The 19,657-nt window shown below is 41.0% G+C and overlaps 1 protein-coding gene across 2 annotated transcripts in view; it reads right to left on the bottom strand.

Moving 5' to 3' along the window:
• Positions 1-19,335, bottom strand: part of met (MET proto-oncogene, receptor tyrosine kinase) — a 57,671-nt gene extending 38,336 nt beyond the window's left edge. For both annotated transcript variants that reach the window (XM_053506296.1, XM_053506297.1), the window contains exons 1-2: positions 19,005-19,335; positions 15,406-16,575 (exon numbers count right to left, since the gene is read on the bottom strand). In XM_053506296.1, coding sequence (XP_053362271.1) covers positions 15,406-16,566 — 1,161 coding nt within the window. In that variant the 5' untranslated portion in view covers positions 16,567-16,575; positions 19,005-19,335. The remainder of the gene's footprint in view (positions 1-15,405; positions 16,576-19,004) is intronic.
• Between the last annotated feature and the right edge of the window lie 322 nt (positions 19,336-19,657).

Here is a 19,657-nt window from a genome sequence, read left to right as displayed (position 1 = left end):
CAAAATGAGACGCAGATTGTCCAGCTCAGAAGGTGTATATTTACATGAAAACAAACTTTCTTCTGTCAAATGAGCCATCCGGTCTATGGCCTTGAGTGTAAAAGCTCACCTTTAGACAGACTTTTCCAAAGTAACTCGCTCTGTACGAGTCCCAAACACCTGCCATCAAAGGTGGAGGATGGGGAGTGTCATGGCCGGTCAAGCTAGCACAGGACCTAGCATGAAGCCCACGGAGTCATCAATTATTAATGAAACCAGACCCTGGCACCAGAGCCCATGACTAAAGGGCTCAACCAAGTACAGCGAGCAGGCGGTTAATGATTAAGAGCGGGATCACACCAGCTCAGTTGGTGTATTGTTACACTATAGAATGGCAGTGGCAACAAAACTGCACAAAACGTTCACAAGGCTAGAAGAAAAGCTGTTTACCCCTTTGCCAGCCAATCTAAGGGCAAAAAGAGAGGGGAGAGAAAAAGAATGAGAGAGAGAGAGAGAGAGTAACAATACTGAAAGCTGTATTACTTTTAGGACCAGGCCCATAATTCTTTTCAGAGAACTCTTTTCAATCGTGTTTTACCATGGTGAGTAAGACGTATGAGTCACGGTTATGAATGCACTCAGAGCGAAACTCACAGCTTCATTCGAGGGCATGTCTCAAAGGGGAGCTTTGAAGCTGCAGAGAACAATACAGGCAGGTGATAAATCAGGACAGAGGAGCAACGGGGCCTGCTCCCGTTACCAGCTCGAGTGGACTCCGAGCCAGCCAGGGACAAACTTACAGTACCAGAGCCAGGTGAGACAGAGGGAGTGAGAGAGGCTGAAGAACTAGAGGACTGCTTCACCAGATACAGCATGATGAGAGAGACAGAGGAATGTCTGACACAGACAGCTCCATCTCTGATGTGATATGAGGTGGAGAGAGATGTGCAAGAAGAGGCAGGCCAGTGTAAACATGCTGCTCAACCTCATCGGCTACAGATCGGACCAAAATTCAGAATTTGTTTTGCCAATCGCAAAAAAAACCAATTGAGCTTATTGCTTATTGAAGGAATTTGTGATAGTCTCCCCAAATACAAGAAAATGAAGAAGAAAAATATGCATTCCCCTTCTTCTGCGTAGACAAAGTAATGGATCGGGGGTTGAAAATGAAAAACAAGTGCATTGTTTTGACAGGCTTTAGCAGCGATTACTTCGAGAGTTTCTCCAAAGAGGCAGGTCGTTCTCGGGGAGGTGGGGGGTAGTTGGGGGGGATTGCTCCGTCTACTGATGCTGAAGAGCTTTCTCTTTAGGGCTTTGTGGTATTAGGTTTCCCTGTCTCTCCTGATTACTTAAAGTTTAAATCAAAGTTGAGGCTTTTTATATATTTGTGTGCCCAAAAGAACAATGACATTCTTATCTGTATTTTATTACCCTAAAATAGAAAAGCGATTGTAGCCACGTTTCAGATTTTTCCATCTACTGCAATCACATCATGCCTGGCAATCACTGCAAACCAATATGTTTTGATTACTGTTTGGGTTTATTTTTACAATTTTATGCTATGCAATTAAGCTTCATTTGCATAAATGTACATTCATGAAAGAGTTTCAAAACTCTTTTGTAATATCCGTCATGGACTATGTGTTATTCATGGTTACTGAGGTAACTAAGGTTATACACCTTAGGCTTTATGCTGTTGACATAAAGAGAGCAGAGTTATATTTTTTCCACAAAGATCCACGCAGATATCTGATATTTTTAAACTTTTAAATACCCCCAAATACTGTCCTGCGGCGTGGTGTTATTCCCCTGACAAAAATAATGACCCTGCACAAAAGTGGCTCCAGTGTAACATTTAGAGCGATTGGCATTGTGTCCGGCACAATGGATGGCTGCTAGGGTTACCCTTTGGTGTTTTACAGTTTTTACGGCTTTCGGCGTCTCCTCTGTGAGGCCTGATCTGGGTGTAAGGAGATCTGAAGGCCAAAATGTCAAGTCCACATGTTCACTGTTGTCCCTCAGGCTGAGGTACAGTGCTCTGGTGATGCTGCCGCAGTCAGGAGCACCAGGAGATGGAGCTTCACGGAATTGCGGGAGTTCTGGAGCTCGACGCAATCGGCTTTAACCCTCTGGCTGAAATAACATGGCATTTTGACCCTGGGCAGCTCAGTCTGAGTGGTGGTGGTGGTAGTTATTGGAAGGGTATCACCACCTGCACGCTACAGAGCAACCCGACTCTGGTGTGGGTGGAGTTTCTTAGATTACTGGGTCAAGGAGATCAGCAGGGTGGAGGGGGTAATTAGAGAAGCGAGTAATAAGGTAGGATTAGAGCCTGCCATTGAGCAGGGGGGTTGCATCGCAAATTCAGAATTACACACACCACTGTGGGAATGGGCAAACATCTGGATATCAGCACACCTATTCCACATCTATTCCAAGATTCAGTTTAAGACTTGCTGGTTTTAGTTCATCGCTAATCTGCCCGTCCTTCAGCATGTGGGTTCAGCTCTCTTCAGCCAACCTGAAATCAAAACCCAAGCTTTCTTTTTTTCCATCCTACCTCACGTCCTTGGTTAGATTCAACATGATTCATCGGGAATCACATAAAGGATAAAGTTCTTGGTTGTCTGAAATTTTCAAGATATCAATTTGTGCACTCACTCACTCATACGTCACAACTTTATTTCTGTATGTCATGCTTTTGTCGTGTTTTTGCGGTTTGCACTATCATGTACGCACACACTTTATATATATATTGAAGATATGTTTACACGTACTGTGGTTCTACGGACCGGATTTTAATTAGTGTAAACAATTCCCTGTGTATTGTGTACATTCTGTAAATAGGACATACGTTGTGTTTTTGACTGTATTGCTTGGGAGTCTCCTAAAGCCAGAACCGATTTCCGTGTGTGTGTGTGTGTGTGTGTGTGTGTGTGCGCGCGCGCATGTGTTAACATACTTGGCGAATAAAACGGATTCTGTGTCTGATTTGGAGTCAGCATTTGAGTCACCACCTCTTTTTCAGAGTAAGCCGACTCATACTTTGGATGGAACTTTCATCTCCTGTCCACTTTTGTTCTGAGGACTTTGTCCACCTGGTGTTTAGGATCTACATAGACTCCATGTTTGTTTTTGGCTTGCTCACTTTTTATAAGCCAAATCCTGCCAAATAAGCCTTCTTGTCCAAATACGGAGTTTTTCCTCATAAATATGCCACAGTGGGGGAGGAAACTATGCTCGAATTTCCACATTTAAAACTTTTATCCAGTTTTTTTTTATTTTATTCTGTAACTATTCAAATAAAAATCAGATGCAGATAAAGCTTAAGCGCTAAGCGTTTCATTCTTGTTTTATCGGATGGGCCAAGAGCTTCTTTAAGCTGTTAAATGCATCTCAACATGACTTTCAGAAGGAAAAGTCATTTCTTTAAACACAATACTTCAATGTTCTTGGTTTAGGGTTCTCAGTGGACCCATGATGCTGTGGCACGTCCTACACACTATCCAAGTGCTCTGGTTTTTAGTAGAAACTATTTGTACTAGCCATATTGGCTAGACTGAAAGGATATTTTTTATTAGCCAAAAAATGTTTTGTTCTTCATTACTCGAGATTTTAAGTGACCGATCTCGCTTCCATTAAAATTTCAGCCGTTTTGGAGAGATGATTTTATATGTGCCCCAAAAATGGCAATTTTTCAGCGTTAAACTCTCTTACTTCAAACAATAATCATCTAAAATAAAAATTATTTCTTTATAAGTACTAATAGCTTTTAGAAGCATATGACATGTAATAATTGTTGCTTAAATTGGTTTTTGGTAAAAGTTTAAAAAACAAAAATCTATAGTGTCCATAACCATGTCAAATATATGTTGCCAAATCTTTACAGTTTTGCATTTTAGCATCTTTTCATGCGAAAACAATTAAGATCATTGAATTTTAAAAAGTTACAGACACTACATAAAAAGGCATGAATGTGTATTTAGCAAGCATGTGGGTTTCTTTATTTAATAAAAATATAAATGTGTATGCATATTTACCAAAAAAAAAAAACCTAAGCTCGAATCTTAAAAAAATATTTTGGAAAATTAGGTATTACAAAAAATGGTGTTATATGAAGCTATCTTAAAATTCACTTTTCACTTTTTTCAAGTATTATACACATAGTGTTCTCTTTAAAACTCCTAGTGGACTGGGCAAGTACACTGGCACTTTCACTTCCCCAGTGGGCTACGTAATGAATTTATGACTTTTCCACCGCTGAAAGTAACAGTAAATGGTGTTTCTAGGAAAAAAATGGCACGTAGAACCTGCTCTGACTTTATTAGACCCGTAAGGAGAAGGATTTGTTCCTCGTCTAAGTTTCCTGTTCGGTTTCACGTCATGGTCCAGTTTTTAAACTGAGGAATTAAAGAAGATAAAACAGAATACGTTGGATATAAAACCTCCCTGCAGCCTGGAGAGACTTTAAAGATAAAACTGTCTGTCAGTGCTGCACGCCTGACTGACACCGGAGTCGCTCTTCCACTTCCTGACATAAAGATCCGTTAAGGTTTCCAACATATTTACAGAAGCTCTCCTGAGCCATGAACATCCATCCAATTAGAGCGACGCAAATGAAAGAGGGGTAATGTAGCTAGCGCTGGGGACGGCTCGGGGAATCTCTCATCATTTACTGTTACAGTGTGGAGCTACTCGGGGCATTAGAGTTAAAACGGCCGTTCATTAAAGCAGACAAGATGAGTCACGGCTTAAAGGTCTCCCTCTCCTCCATTCACAATCATGTTAGAACCCAAAGCGAATACGGCATGTGAGTGGAGGACGAAAATCCTGGCACCAAATGAAAAAAAAAATCGTATGACATTTAAAAAAAGATTAAAGCAGAGAAAAAAGGCACAGGCCAGAACAATCAATTCCAGTTGAGTGTAAAGGATTGGAAGACATTTTTAAAAAATTTTTTCCTCTTTGATGATCTCACGCTCCATCATGACTGATGGTGCAAATTGTGCCTTTAAATGAACCAGACGTGTGCGCCGGATTCTTTTTCACAGTAACCGTTCGCAGGAATCTTGAACTTCTGCTCTCAATTGTGGTCTATTAAAATGACATTTCTTTCCCCTTTTTTTAAAAGTAGAACAAGAAGAAGAAATGTCCATGATGATATTTTTGAAAACACAGTTCCACACGAAGTGAAAGTTTTTGAAAAAAAAAAAATCGCGGTAAACGAAAGAAGTGACATTAAGAGCTAAAGGAGAAATGCAAAAAAAAAAAATCACAAAAATGGGTGAAAGTATTTAAATTTATTTTCGTTAAACACTTTGTGCTGCTCAGGTTCACGTGTCCGCTTGGAGTTTATCTGAAACGTGTGTACGTGTTGAGGTTTATAGCGCTGGAGCAGTATGGTATTCGAGCCCACAAGGTTCAAATTCGGTTTGAGTTTGATTGTAAAAACAATCAAAACAAAACATGTTATCAAATAAGAAATGACACCATGAAGTTACAACTAAAATTAAATCCTGTGAAATGCACGATGCACAAACAATGCATTCGGCATTATTTTTTTTTTCTGTCCACACCCTGATAAACAATGAAAATGTTTTAAAAGTTTTTCACCTTTTTCCAAAAGCTTTCCTCTTACTGACCCGTAATGCTGCTTTCATCTGGACGTGAGGCCAAAAAATCTAATAAAAAAAATTATCATAACAACTCCATCTACGTGTGAACGGAGAACTTTCACCCAAAGCTTCCAGGATTCTTCAACACCCTTCAAAAACAACTCTCAGCTTTCTAGTGCGTGATATCAGAGCTCCCCAAAAAGAAAAAAACTAATATCTAAAGTCAACAAGAGCTACCTAAAGGAGAGCAGCCAGTGAGCACGTTGCTTTCGGTAACATGTTGTGTTATGAAAAGAACCTAATGCTTTAAATGTTCTCTTATTTAGGCCAGATGTCAACAACACACTTTTCTCTGGCTGTACACCTTGAAACTTAAGTGTGTGTGTGTGTGTGTGTGTGTGTGTTCGTCGTACTCATACCGGACAAGACAAGTTCAGTTCTACAACACAATGTGGGAGGGACGGCCGTAAGTCGAGAACAAACAACGTTTCCTCCACACGCCTTGGGAAGGCCTGCCAAAACAAGTCCACCTCAGGTATGATTTCAGAGCAGATCTAATGCGTGTGTTTGTTTTTCTACAACGTGAATGCGCAAGAAAAATAATTTTAAATTGATTCATATCACATTGTTTTATCAAAAGGTATGGATTAATGCTTTATAACAGCAGTCCTGATAGTAGAGCAACAGCAAATCACATGTTTATATTAATGCACTTGTTCTAGTATGTTATCGTTTCTACGGGAACATCTCATCCATTGTAGACGCTCCAGTCGCTGACCCTTGGTGCTGATATGGGGCTGTTTTCTTTAAAGTGGAGTTTGTATAATATGTATGGAAGGAGTCTTCAGTGTCAGAGCTTTGTAATTTAGTTTTCTAATATTACAGGACAGATGAGTTTACAGTGACATGACAATATATGTTGTTTTTTTTCATTTATTTGGTCCATGGAAGAGAGAAAAAAGAAAGGCTGGTCAGGGCATGACTGTCTAGGCAGCTTTGACATACTGTAAGTGAAAACAGGAGAAACGGAACTAACTATAAAAGTATACCTATAAAAAAAACTTTTTGCTCTACAAAAAATAACTATAAATACAGAAATATCATCACATATTTCTTAAAGAAAAACATTTAATTGTTGTCATAGAACATAGAATCCATCGGCCTCTAGGATGCTTCTATGTGCAGGAAAATGTGATGAAGTGCCGGTTATAGTGCTCCTATCTAAAGAAAAGAGATTAACAATGGAGAAAATGTGACAATGTGCCCCCTAGGATGTCCTAAAAGTGAATGAAATGTAAAGAAATCTAGGGTACTCTGAGCACTCTAGGGTGATCCTTTATGCAAGAAAACATAATAAAGCGCCTTCTAGGATGCCCTAACAGAAGAAAATGTGATGAAGTGCCCAATAGAACGCTCCTATTGGCAAGGATGCTGTAACAGAGTGGAATATATTATGAAGTGACACATTTGGTGCCCCTATTTACAAGAAAACATGATCAGTTGCCCTCCACTATACAAGAAAACGTGATGAAGTTCCCACTAGGGTGCTCCACTATACAGGAAAATGTGATAAAGTGCCCTCTAGGGTGCTCCAGAATGCAAGAAAACATGATGAAGTGCCCCCTAGGGTGCTCCACTAAACAGGAAATGTGATGAAAAACCCTCCAGGGTGTTCCACTATACAGTAAAACATGACAAAGTGCCCTCTAGGGTGCTCCACTATACAAGAAAACATAAAAGCCCTCTAGGGTGCTCCACTATACAAGAAAACATGATGAGAAGCCCTCTAGGGTGCTTCAATATACAAGAAAACATGAAGTGCCCTCTAGGGTGCTCCACTATACAAGAAAACATGAAATGCCCTTTAGGATGCTCCAATATACAAGAAAACATGAAGTGCCCTCTAGGTTGCTCCAATATACAAGAAAACAATAAAGGGTCATATAATTTACCCTTCTAGTAGGGAAAATGAGATGCAGTGCACTTTATGTTTCTATACATGTGAGAAAACAAGATAAAATGCCCTCTAGGTCCTTTTTCACCTCAACTTGCCTGTTTTCTTCCCTCCCTACTTCCTGTAATTATTGTACCTGACTGAGAACTGCTTTAATAAATGTGTATTAATAAATTTTTACGCTCTGGCTATAAACATAAGGTTTAATCCATATCAAGTGACTGGCAAAACATACATAACTAGATAATGACGCTGCTTACATAAACAGAGCGTGTAAACAGGTGGCAGCTCTTATTCTTTATTTTTTTATGATTTAGCCTCTAAACATCAGCCAGGCCGTTTATTAAGTGCATTGAATCCATGCAGTAAAAGGAAAACAAACATGGCTGTAACGTGTTCAGACCAAGAAAACAATGGATCATTGTGAAACCACTGGCATCTCATCTATCCATTTTTTTTTTTTTACTCGTCAGAAGTCTTTTGGGGTTCCTGTTTAAAATACAGGATTGGGAAAAAAAAAACACATCTGTTTTAAAGGAAGGGCACACATCCAGGCTCGCCATGAGCTTTGGGTTGGACACCATGAATAAAACAAGTTAGCAATTTAAATAAAATGTCTCTGCTTGAAGTTTGTTATAGGATCTGTTCCCTGGAGGAGGGTGAAGAGACAGACCTTTCTAGTTCGTAACAGCGTAAGGGTGTGTCTGAGCGCAGTTCTGATCGGTGAAGTCATTTACAGCTAACCTTAGCTAGTTGGTGATGTAATGTGCGGTGCAACATTAGGAAAATACTTAGTTGTGGATTGTTTTAAGGGGGAAAAAACAGACAGCGTAGCCAATCTTGGTGTTCTGTCTCACAGTCTGAAATTCGCTTAAGACCAGCTTGATTTGCAAGATAGAATGAGGATCGAACACTAAAAATGTAAGCCATCCTCTTCTTGCTTGTTAATTTTTTTTGTTATATACGTAACCAATCAAACGTTTGGACACAAGTTTGGATTTATTTTCTACATTTTAGAACTATGAAATAATACCTATAGAATTATGTAATTAAGTCAGTCAGTTGTTGTCAGCTGTTCTGGAACAGTTCATGCAGGAACAGTATTATCGCAAGGGGATTTTCAAAACCCATCAAGCTTCATGATGAAACTGTCTCTCATGAAGACCTTCCCAGGAAAGCAAGATTAAACCTGAGCTCTGCTGCAGAGGAGAAGTTCATTTAGAGTCACCAGCCTCAGAAATCACCAATTCACCAACAGCAACCTCAGATTAGAGCCGTTATGAAGCTTTACAGAGCAGAAGTAGCAGATATACATCTTAATATCAACTGTTCAGAGGAGATTATTGTGTGTTTTGGATAAACGCCTTCAGCAGTTTTTTACAGTGTAGAAAGAAATACAAATCAGGAGCAACCATGGAGTTAAAAGTCCAATAAGTGTAGTACAAAATCAAACGTGTCAAAAAAAGCGCTAAAGTTTACTGTCAAGCAGCTACAGTATATTTCTTGAAGGTTTTAAAGTAATAAAAACAATCTAATCAACCGAAAGACACTGTGAAACTCGTGTTGTTGATTGTTCGAATGGCATACTATAGTTGGGCCCTTGACCGAGACCCTCTAATAACCCGCTAATATGCGTAATGAGATAAATGTACGTCGCCCTGCGTAAAGACGAATGCCCTAAACAGCCCTTTTACGGTTCCAGTCATGAATGGCTATTGCTGCTGTTCTACTTAAGTCAAAAAGCTAGCTGGCTAATGTTAGAGACGTTCCTGATTATGATCTCAAACAGTAATTAGTGAAGGAAACGGTATAGATTAAGCCAAGTACTGTCTGTATGTTAATTAATCTAATGATAAGACTGCTATAAACTTATTTAAAAGGTAAGGATGGGAAACTTCACACAGTTTACACATGTCGATTTGATGCCACGCCATAAAATGTGAAGAAACTGGTAGCCCAGAAGGTCTCTTGAGTTGGTTCACGAGTGGAAATTTTACTTTTGGTGTTTTTGTTGTTGTTGGTGAAAAACCTTGCTCTGAACATGTGTGAGGTGACATCATCCAATGATGAACTTTGAAGAAAAATAATTAAGCATAATGAATTGGAGCAGAACTTTATCTACGATCACTAAATCAGAGGTAAAGACGAGTACTTTGTATTTATACGTCGCCTAACACCACTGTTCCTTCTATTAGTTGACCAAACAGGATCTTTTCAAGCTCCACTAAATCGGGGAGTCGGGTGAAGCTTGCTCTCCTTTCAGCAGGTGCTTTAACTAGCTGCGTCTGCTAAGAAATAAGTCTTATTAACAGTCTGAGTGAGCAAACGCTGAAAGGAGCATCGAGATAAGCTCTTCTTATTTGTTGTTTGCATTGTGTGCGTTGAGATCGGCTGCTGATAATGTCAGCGATCGGTCTGCATGGGTGGGGTGGGGTGTAGGGGTGTGGGTTTCGAGCTTCCCTCCTTCGGTCGTTCGCACAGGATCCGACAGGCCCATTGTGTAGAAGAATGTCACTCCTTCTGACAGAGCGGTAAATCTGAGAACAATAAACAAAGCTCTTAATCTGAATCCAGGTTTTAAAACTCCGCTGAACTGTTTAAACCTCGTGCGCTGCTTCGGTAGGTTTTGCGATCCGGGCTTAACCTTTTTTTTAACATTCCGGTCTCATTTACACGGCTCATCCTGTTAGTTTCACTGGAGTTACTGAATAATGCGTCGTAGTTACTGAATAATAAGTACAACTCGTGTGTCTACAAAACTACACAACAAAGTAAATGGTGCATCACAAAAAAACAACAAAACAAAAAAAGTGTTTGATGAAACTCACACTCCAGTAAAGCAGGAAATTGCTGCAAGACGTAAAAAAAAAAAAAAAAAAAGGAAAATAAGGAAGTTGAAGTCATAAGGAACGAACGATCCGGATTGGCACACATGCCCCCCAGGCAAGTGAATCACCGAGACGACTTGACAGCTTACGCATGTTTCTGAATTAAGCTGAACGCAGAGCTGACAGGAATCCAGCGCTGGAAGGCAGCGAAAAAAAAAAAGAAAACGAGAGTGTTACCTGTAAATAAACCTGTAAAGCGACGCTCTGGAGGGAAACGTTACACACACACACACACACACACACACAGGGAAAAAACAGACGGCAGGTTGCGTACGTGGAACGGGTTTTTTACAGTTTACCTTTATCTGCTTTATGGGTCTTCGTGTCTCGCCGATGCATACACAAACACACACACACACACACACGTTGTAAAACATATCCTGAATAATACAAGAGCTTCATTTTTTACTTAAGAGTAAATAATAAAAGAGAGGGAAAAGTGAAAACTGATGTTCTGTGATGGCTGACGTACTGTGTTAGCATAAACATATGCGAGTTGGTTAAGAGCAGGAAAAGAATAAGGATGGTGGCGTTTTCCTGTCAGTGTGTTTCGCGGCGCGGCGGATTAGAGGCTGCGCGTGTTAGCCTTTGTGCCTTTGTGCGTGATACGGATGAGCTGATGGAGAGACCGGGAAGAACTTTATTACGGAAATAGTTTGGGACAAGATACAGATTGATTAGGGGGTATGTTTTGAATCTTTCTCAGGTTGTTAAGCCTATTTGGCACAGATGCTGTGTGTGTGTGTGTGAGGCTGAAAGTGCTACGTCATGCACCTGAGCACCAGCTGCCTGGTCTGTTCCTGGCATTACGATGGTCCGGAGTCACGCAGACGCTGAGAGTGACTCTGTGTGTAAACATGCAGCTGCGTACGGTACATCCACCTGTTCAGACCGTTGGACGCCACTGTGTGTGTGTGTGTGTGTGTGTGAGAGACACCACATTCTCCAGCATATAATTGCAAGGCAGCCCTATAACATTCCTGCACTTGCATCTGCACTCTCAGCCATGTGGACACACTACCAGGAAGAACAACAGAACAGAAAAGCGGGCAGGCAGGACACGACAGGCACCTGACCTGTTTTCTTGTCCTCCGTACCTCTGGAGCGAGCCGGAAACCTCGCCAGCGCCGAGCCCTGACCCAAGAACGACACTAGGTTTTGCCACTCTGTGCGAACACAGACATGACCGAGCGGCGAGCACGTGAGCGCGCAGGCTTCAGCTCGTTCGCCCGCCCTCCGTGCCAGCTCCTAATTACCACGGTTGGAATGAACTGTGTGTTTACCAACATATCAAGTCGGATTTATTTGTATTCATCAGTAAATCTTTGCCAGGAGCATTTAAATGTAAGGCTGTCAGTGAGGTATTCTAGTCTGAGGCGAATGTAAATCTTGACGGGTTTTTATTTGTTTACAGTGTTTTTATTCACACTGTCAAGTTTAAATCATGTATTTATTTCAATGTCATGCATGAATTTAATTCCAAACAAATTACGAATAAAAAAAAAGTAATGCCTCGCTAGAAAATGGAAGAAAACAATGCACCATTTAGCTGTCACTTTTAGCTCCCTCTAAACATTGACTTTTATGGGATTTTGTGGGTGGGGCTAAATATCCTACTGTACCATTCAACACTACTGCACTTAAATAGGAAAGATTTCACATAGAAATGACAGCGAACTGTAATATTAGTATATTAAACAATAAACTTTGATTAAACTACGATTCTATGATACACAATGTTCAGATATTTACAAAATAGAACTTTTTCTAAGTGCATCTGATCAGTGTGTGTGTGTGTGTGTCCCAGCCTTTATAAAACTATAAGACAGAGCAAAACGGCATTAAATCGAATATCCTGAAAGTGTGTTTCATTATTCTTAAAAAAAAATTGCGGCCCGAAGAAAGCCATAAGTGCCGTTCGAATTAAAACGCCTTTTGATCAGCGATCAGAACTCGCTCGGCTGGAATTATATTACGAACTATAATCAATGAGGTTTCAGATTTAATTTAAAAGCAATCTGCGGGCTGTTCCGCTAATCAATCCTAATCAGACATTTAAATTTTAACTTTAAAGATGTCTGTTGGTTATTATATACATACTCTGTACTGATAAAAATTATCGATGCACCTGTTAGGCACGATATGCCTCGGGTTACTCGATCACAAATATAGCTTAACAAACAACGGTAAACATTGTAGTCGATCTTAAAGAGGTCGACTTATTGCGCAAAAATCACTTTTAGTCATGTTTAGACAGTTCAAACAAAAAATTTTTGAGAAAACTTAGGCCTGGGGGGTCCAATCACATTTTTCTCCTATTGTGACCTCATATAAGAAGAGCCCCTCCGCTGGCTTTTTGCTCTACAGGGGCGTAGCTTAGCATTATCTCATTTGCAAAAACACTGAAATGGTGCATGTGGAAAAGAAGTGACCCGGAGAAGGTTTTAAGTGTAAAAACATATAAGGAATATTTAAGCTGGAACACACACATACACACACTTTGGGGCGAAACCTGTGTTTACTTGTTGAAGAAATATGGGACCTTCAAGACCTTTTAAGAGTCTCTTCTTCTCACTATTTAATCCTGACAATCAAAAAAAAAAAAAAAAGAGATGAAGAAAACAATGGGTTATGTCACGCCTTCTTTGCAGCGTAGTGGTTAAAGCCTACTGTGTACTGTATATTGTTCTGATAAGGAGTGATAAGGAAAACGAGTTCCCGTGCAACATCTGCTGTTATAAACTTAACTGATACTCATGGCACCAAGAATTCTGCTGCTCCTTTAAAAAAAAAAAAAAAAAAACTGTTAGTGGAAAAAGTTGAAACCGGGTCTTCTTTAAACACTTGACGTGAAAGACAGGCTTTGTGTCCGTCTGTATCTTCTCTTAGGGGTAATCTATGGTGTGAGGCACTTACCTAGTGTCACTGAAAGCGAATTTGGCCCTGGTACGCGGACGTAGCGAGAAGCGGCAGAAGTCACGCTGATGCCGAGCGGATGACAGTGTTTAGAGCAGGAGATACGCCGAACAAAAATATTTGAGGTGCCTGATAGGGGTTTCTGACATGATGGATAGCGAGCACTTGGTAAAAGTTTGGACAGATGAAGCGCTGAGGAGATGAGGAACTGTAACAGACGTGAGTGAGAGAGAAAGAGAGAGAGAGCAGAAGGGAAATAGTTTCACTCTACATCTATATGGAGTGTTAAACCGACCCGCTCAGAGAGCGGCAGACACACAAAGGACACCTGTTGGGGTGTTTGAGGTCTCGGGTTTGTCCGCGGAGATCCTGATAAGATAGCCGAGACGGATTCACGTGTCACTGCGGTTCAAAGGGCTCAAGGTTTCCTCGCGACCTCCGAGCAAACATAGCTGAGGCAGAGCAAACAGTTCAAAAAGTAAAAAAAAAAAAAAAAACTTAGGTGTTAAGAAACACTTTTTACTACTAACACTCGACAACTAATGCATAAAATATTACCTGCGGCAGTGATTACAATTAATAATTAATTTAAAAAAAACAACAGAATGCTCTTCTTTTCCAGTGGGAGCGACATTTAAGGTTGTGAAGATCTCTTAAAGAAGTTAGCTATTCTTCTTGCGCAGCTAGAAAATGTTTTATTTTACTTAAACGAATTAAACAAATACAACTTGAATATCGTGTCATGTTAACCAGAAACGTGTTCATCTTTTAACTTGTTCAATGAAGATGTGATGATTTCCTGTTGCAGAGAACTGATTCATATAAAGATATTCAACAGCACTGGGGTCTCAGCTATAATATAAACATTTTTACGGTTCAGAATGATATTTAAATTTAAGAGCACCAAGGTTGTCTGATTCAACGTGTGAAGTTTCCACCAGACTTCCTCGGCCCTGGTTTACTCATCGGTATCTCGTTAGCGATTATGCTCGTTATAAGCCGTCTTCAGTTCTATGCAGTTCTCGTGGACATGTGTGTGTATAACCCTGTTCTGCTATGAACTCTGGGAAACCATCGCCCTGCGTGTATAACGACAGGCTCGACAGGAGTTAAATTCATGGCGTTATTGATTGCCCATGATTTAGGGATTGATCCAAGCTGTGCTGATGGATGAGAGAGAGAGAGAGAGAGAGAGAGAGAGATGGAAAGGCAGCTCTGTGATTTATAGCCTTGGGAGGGAAAAGATGAGGCCGTGAGTTAGGGACAAAAGGCCAGATCTGGGTTATGAAAGCTTATAATATGTTCAGTGAGTGTTTAAATCATAGCACGAACCACACACACACAAGAAATTCAGAGAAACTCTTTCCTAAACCTAATCTCTGTAAGCCTTATAACAGACTTCATTTTCATTCATTATTTTCTTTTTTTTCTTTCACTGAGGAACAACTCAGGGCAAGAGAATAAACATGATGAAAATAAATAGAAATTTTTCTGAATATAAATATGTATTTACAAATGCATACTCTCAAGATTTTTCTTTCTTTCTTTCTTTAGGAAGGATTGAGGTGAAGTGAATATGAGCTGCTTTTGTGACTCGACTGTTTGAAGCCACGGTTAAACAGTCGAGACACGACATCACGTATCGGCACACACACACACACGCTGTTGAAATATTATATCGACTCGACATTTTATTTCACTGACCAGACAGTATCGAGGCGGTTTTCTTTAAAAAAAAAATCTCGTTTGTCCCTGAACTTGTGAGCGAGTGGTCAGGAGATAAAAGCGCTTTTATCTGAAAACCTGGGCTTATGTTCAACTTTTTTGGAAACATTCCCCCTGCATTCGTCACACGTGTGTTGGCGGTTACAAGGAAACATAGTGAAATTCTTGTTTGGGGTATTCACACCGACATTACAGGTGCAGCGGATCGGGTTTCAGTTGAAACACGTTGGAGAATTCCTTCAAAGACAGCGTGTGTCAAACCTACATCCTGCGTCATACGTTTGTCCCGTCCCAATCTTTATGCTTTAGAGAAAAACGAGCAAATCACCTGGTTGTAGGACTTCATTTTGGCTCCTGTTAAGTGGTAGAGCGGCTTGGTGTAGGCCTGCTTCATGAAGTCCTTGAAGAAGTTGTTGATTTCCGCGATGGAGATGACGCACACCGTGGAGCTTGCCGTGGGCTCGGGCGAGTCCGGCTTGCTCTTGGCGAACGCGGCGAAGAGTACGTCCTCTCCTTCTTTGAAGCCCATCTCCCTGCGTAGGTTGCTTCCGGTTTTGGCCACGTGAGCCGCCTGAAGGACGTTGAACACCATCTGCGTCGAGCGCTTGCGTCTGCCTTTCTCAGAATAGATGCACTCGAAGGGCATTTCCACATAGTGCTGGAGCTCGAGGTCGGAGCTGCAGATGCGGACGATTCGCGTGTGGAAAGCCCTGGACGTGCTGCTCTCCCGCTGCACGGTGAGGAAATAGACGTATGAGCCGCTGTGGAAGGAGTAGACGTAGCGCAGGGGGTAGTTCCCGCGCAGCGCTGGCTTTAGGTCCATGTAGGACTGCTCGGAAACAAACTCGAATCGGTCTTGTGTGTCCCACAGCTTCCGTACGGAGATGGTGTGGTGAAGACGTGGTCCTGGAGGTGGATCCAGCGGCTCGGAATTGGCCACGAAGAACCGCACGACTCTACCAACTTCCACGTTCACGATCTGCGTCCCAGATGGACCGGCGACATGGCGGCTGCCGTCATTGTTGTGGGAGCCGATGCAGTTGACTTCGACGTCCAGCTGACCGTCTTCCAGCAGGTGCCAGCTGCAGACGCCGTTCCCGACCGTGCCGCAGACAAACAGCTCGGGGTCGTAGTAGGTCTCCATGATAAGGGCCGTGCTGGTGTTGTTGGCGTTGGGGGGTCGGCCGGAGCAGCCTGAGCAGGCTTTGCACTTCGGGTCATCGTGCACGGGTCCGGTCTTATACTGGGACAGTTGTTCGAGGTCGCCAGATAACGTGTAGAGAGTGTTTGTAGCGCCGGCGTATACGCTCCCGTTAAAAACTAGAAGCTTCTGGACAGGTGTGTTCGAGACAAAGCGAGGGAGGTCGTACGTGACAGAGAGATTGAGTTTGGAGGTTTCACTTGGTTCCTTGCACTGGCCAAAAATGCCGCAGCATAACGTCTGAAGAATGAGAAGAATGCATCCGGCTTTGGGAAGGGTAATTCTCATTTTGCTTGTCTGGAGGGCAAAGAAATTAAGCAAAGAAGTGAGAATGGAAAGTTCAATATTAATATAAAAATTGAGAAAATATGCTCAGAAAAAAAATAAAGCATCTGGTATACCTGAAAACATGATTTAAATTAGATTTAACCATCAAATCAACAGGTAATTAATAGAAATAATGGAGTCTAATGAGAATTTATTGCAAAAACGATATAAAAATCATCATGCACGCTTTTTGTTTTTTCATAATGTAAGAAACGAACGAGGACGCATCTGTGCCTTAATTTTTAATACTGATATCAAAACTTATACTAAAATGATTACCCTACTTGGTAATAATTAATCAGAGGTGTTGTGGGACATTTTATTTATTTATTTATTTATTTATTGGTTGATGCTGCTCGAGTTAACATCTCTCATTTACATACGGAATCCATGTAACCAGTGAGCGAATGAACTTTAAGTAAGGCCATTAGAAAAAACGTCCCCGGGGCAAGTCCTGGTTAAACCGCATGTGTAATCCCTGCCTAGGAGCCACAAAAGCACTGAAATCACTACTTACTATTTTAAAACCCAGGAGTCTCATAACAAACTGTCCTTCTAAATAGGCACAAAAAAGCCTGCAATTTACTACCGACCACTGTTAACATAATGAGTGAATTTTAAACATCTCCGCGACACTGATGTGGTCACGCAGATGAATCAGTGCAGCAGCAGCAGCAACAGCAGCAGGCGGAGGGAACGCGCCCGCGAGGAAGAAGCTAACTTTAGACATCCCTCGAGGGAGCGGTTGATAAACTCAATTAAGGCGGGTCGGCCTGCAGACGCTGAAGAGGTGATTTATCTTTTTTAGTTGGCTTAAGCGCTTTTCATTTCGAGCGAGAGATGGGGGAAGACAGAGAAGAGCTGATTACTGTATGTTGTCTCCTGCCATCGAAGCCAGCGGAGAGGGGCTGAGCGTCCTTATCTGTGCCTCGTGGAAAAAAAAACAAACAAAAAAAAAAAAAAACGGGCTTCTGGACAGGAGGAACCGTTTTACTGGAACTGTGTGTGTGTGTGTGTGTTAATAAGTAATTTGGCCAGCATTATTAATTTGACATTTACCTGGATGAACGGTTTTAAACTGGATTTAAAATGCAGTTTGAAAAACTGTGTACAGTGCACCATGTACAGTACAGCTTGTGTATAAGAAGATAACAGCATGAAATCTTAACCTAGTTCATTTACAAATAAGTTTTAAACATGTTAACATCAAATTAGGTAGTTAATATTATGAGCGCTCACAACACCTTAGATATACTGTACATTAAAGATGGGGGGGGGGGTAGACTCCAAAATATATTTATTTTTTAATTATATTATTATTTACAATAGAGATGAACTGATCGACCAGTACTGTAAGTGACCAGAATTAGATTTTTTTATTTGATTGGCTGTGACCGGTGATCAGCCAGTCAGATATAAAGATATAAACGATTCTGTACCGAGCGCAGACGCTTCCCTGTGGTGCAACAGAAATGCATTTTTTTTTACATTATCAAAAATCACATGCATTAGAAGCCTCTGACCTGCCTTTTTGAATAGTCTTAAACCCACTCATTACACGTGCTTACACCAGTCTCACAACACCGCGAGCGCTAATTCGTCGAAAACTGCGTGCAAAAATCACAGCCACTCAACTCACTGTTAAGTTGTAAGAATTTTGGAGGCGTCTGTGTCCGTAAAACGTCACTGTTTCTCTACAATCCTACAGGGGGCGCACTCTGTACTACTCCTACGGTTTCATCCCGTATGGTAGAAGTGAATTATTCGCCAAGTTTGTTTAGAAATACAGAGATACGCATTGCTCAGTCAGATGTTAAACTATTTTAAAGTTTAAAAAAAAGTTTTTAAATCGCAATTAAAGTTAGATTGTGTTGTTTAAAACTAACGTTATAAGGAATGGGTGAAATGTAATAAAAAAAATTTAAAGGTTTCAAATTTGCAACAAAATCGGGGAAAATGTAGGATCGAATCAGGACGTTTATAAAATCATGATAGCTATAGAATCGCAATTTTAATAGAATCAGTATCTGGGTATCGTGATTATATCGTATCGGGAGGTGACTGGTGATTCACATCTCTACTGTAAAATACAGTGACGTCATTTATTGTGATATCGCGATATTACCCGCCTATATCGCCCAGCCGGACAGTTGTTTTTATGAGATATTTGGCCGTTCACACAATAAACTTCAACTTTGTTTAACTCAAAATATAAAATATAGAATATGGAATTGGTTAAGGTAGACACATGATACGTGTTAATATATATATTTTCTAACATAAAAACAAGCGTACATCTAAAGCACGGCGCTGCCATGGCAACCAAACTGACCCGCTATTTACCCAAACTTATTATCGTGCTTTAATAACTATGCATATTAAATACAGGACAGACTTACCTGTGTAAAAGCAGCCTGACTGACGTCGGCAGAAAAATTAAAGAGAGATTTTTATATCCGGAATCACATCTTTACATGGTGTGTTAGGAGACACACGCGCTCCGCCGTCTCGCGCAGCGCCGGACTGCCAAAATACCACTAAAGTTTCCTGAGTAAAGTCTCCACTTATCACGTCCTTTATAAGAGATGTATAAACACACACACACACACACACACACAGGAGGGGAGAGCGGTGTGACTCCCGGACTGAACACTAACCGGTTTAACTCCCTCACTCTCACTCTCTATTTATATAAACCGTTAAAGCAGTTAGCGCAGCGCGCTCGGTGCGCGTGTGACTGGCTCGAGCGATGGTGCGCGAGGCTTCAGGTGAACGCGGACTTTTCGCACTGGGTGACGTCATCAGGCGCCGAGCACGCTGATTGGTCGATGAGAATAGAGGGCTTCGTCTAGTTATATAGAAGTTTATTATTATTACTATTATTATTATTATTATTATTATTATTAATAATAATAATAATAATAATGGAAGAAGAAGAAAAATAATAAAAAAATCTTCTTTATTTTACTCACTCACTGTCTGTACAGCTTTATCCTGTACACAGGATGCCAGAAAATTTAGGGCAAGCAGCTGCGTACATCCGGGACGGGGT

This window comes from Clarias gariepinus, chromosome 10 (genome assembly GCF_024256425.1).
Source record: "Clarias gariepinus isolate MV-2021 ecotype Netherlands chromosome 10, CGAR_prim_01v2, whole genome shotgun sequence".
NCBI lineage: Eukaryota > Metazoa > Chordata > Actinopteri > Siluriformes > Clariidae > Clarias > Clarias gariepinus.
Note: the sequence above shows the minus strand (reverse complement) of the source record. Positions and strands in the feature narration are given on the sequence as shown.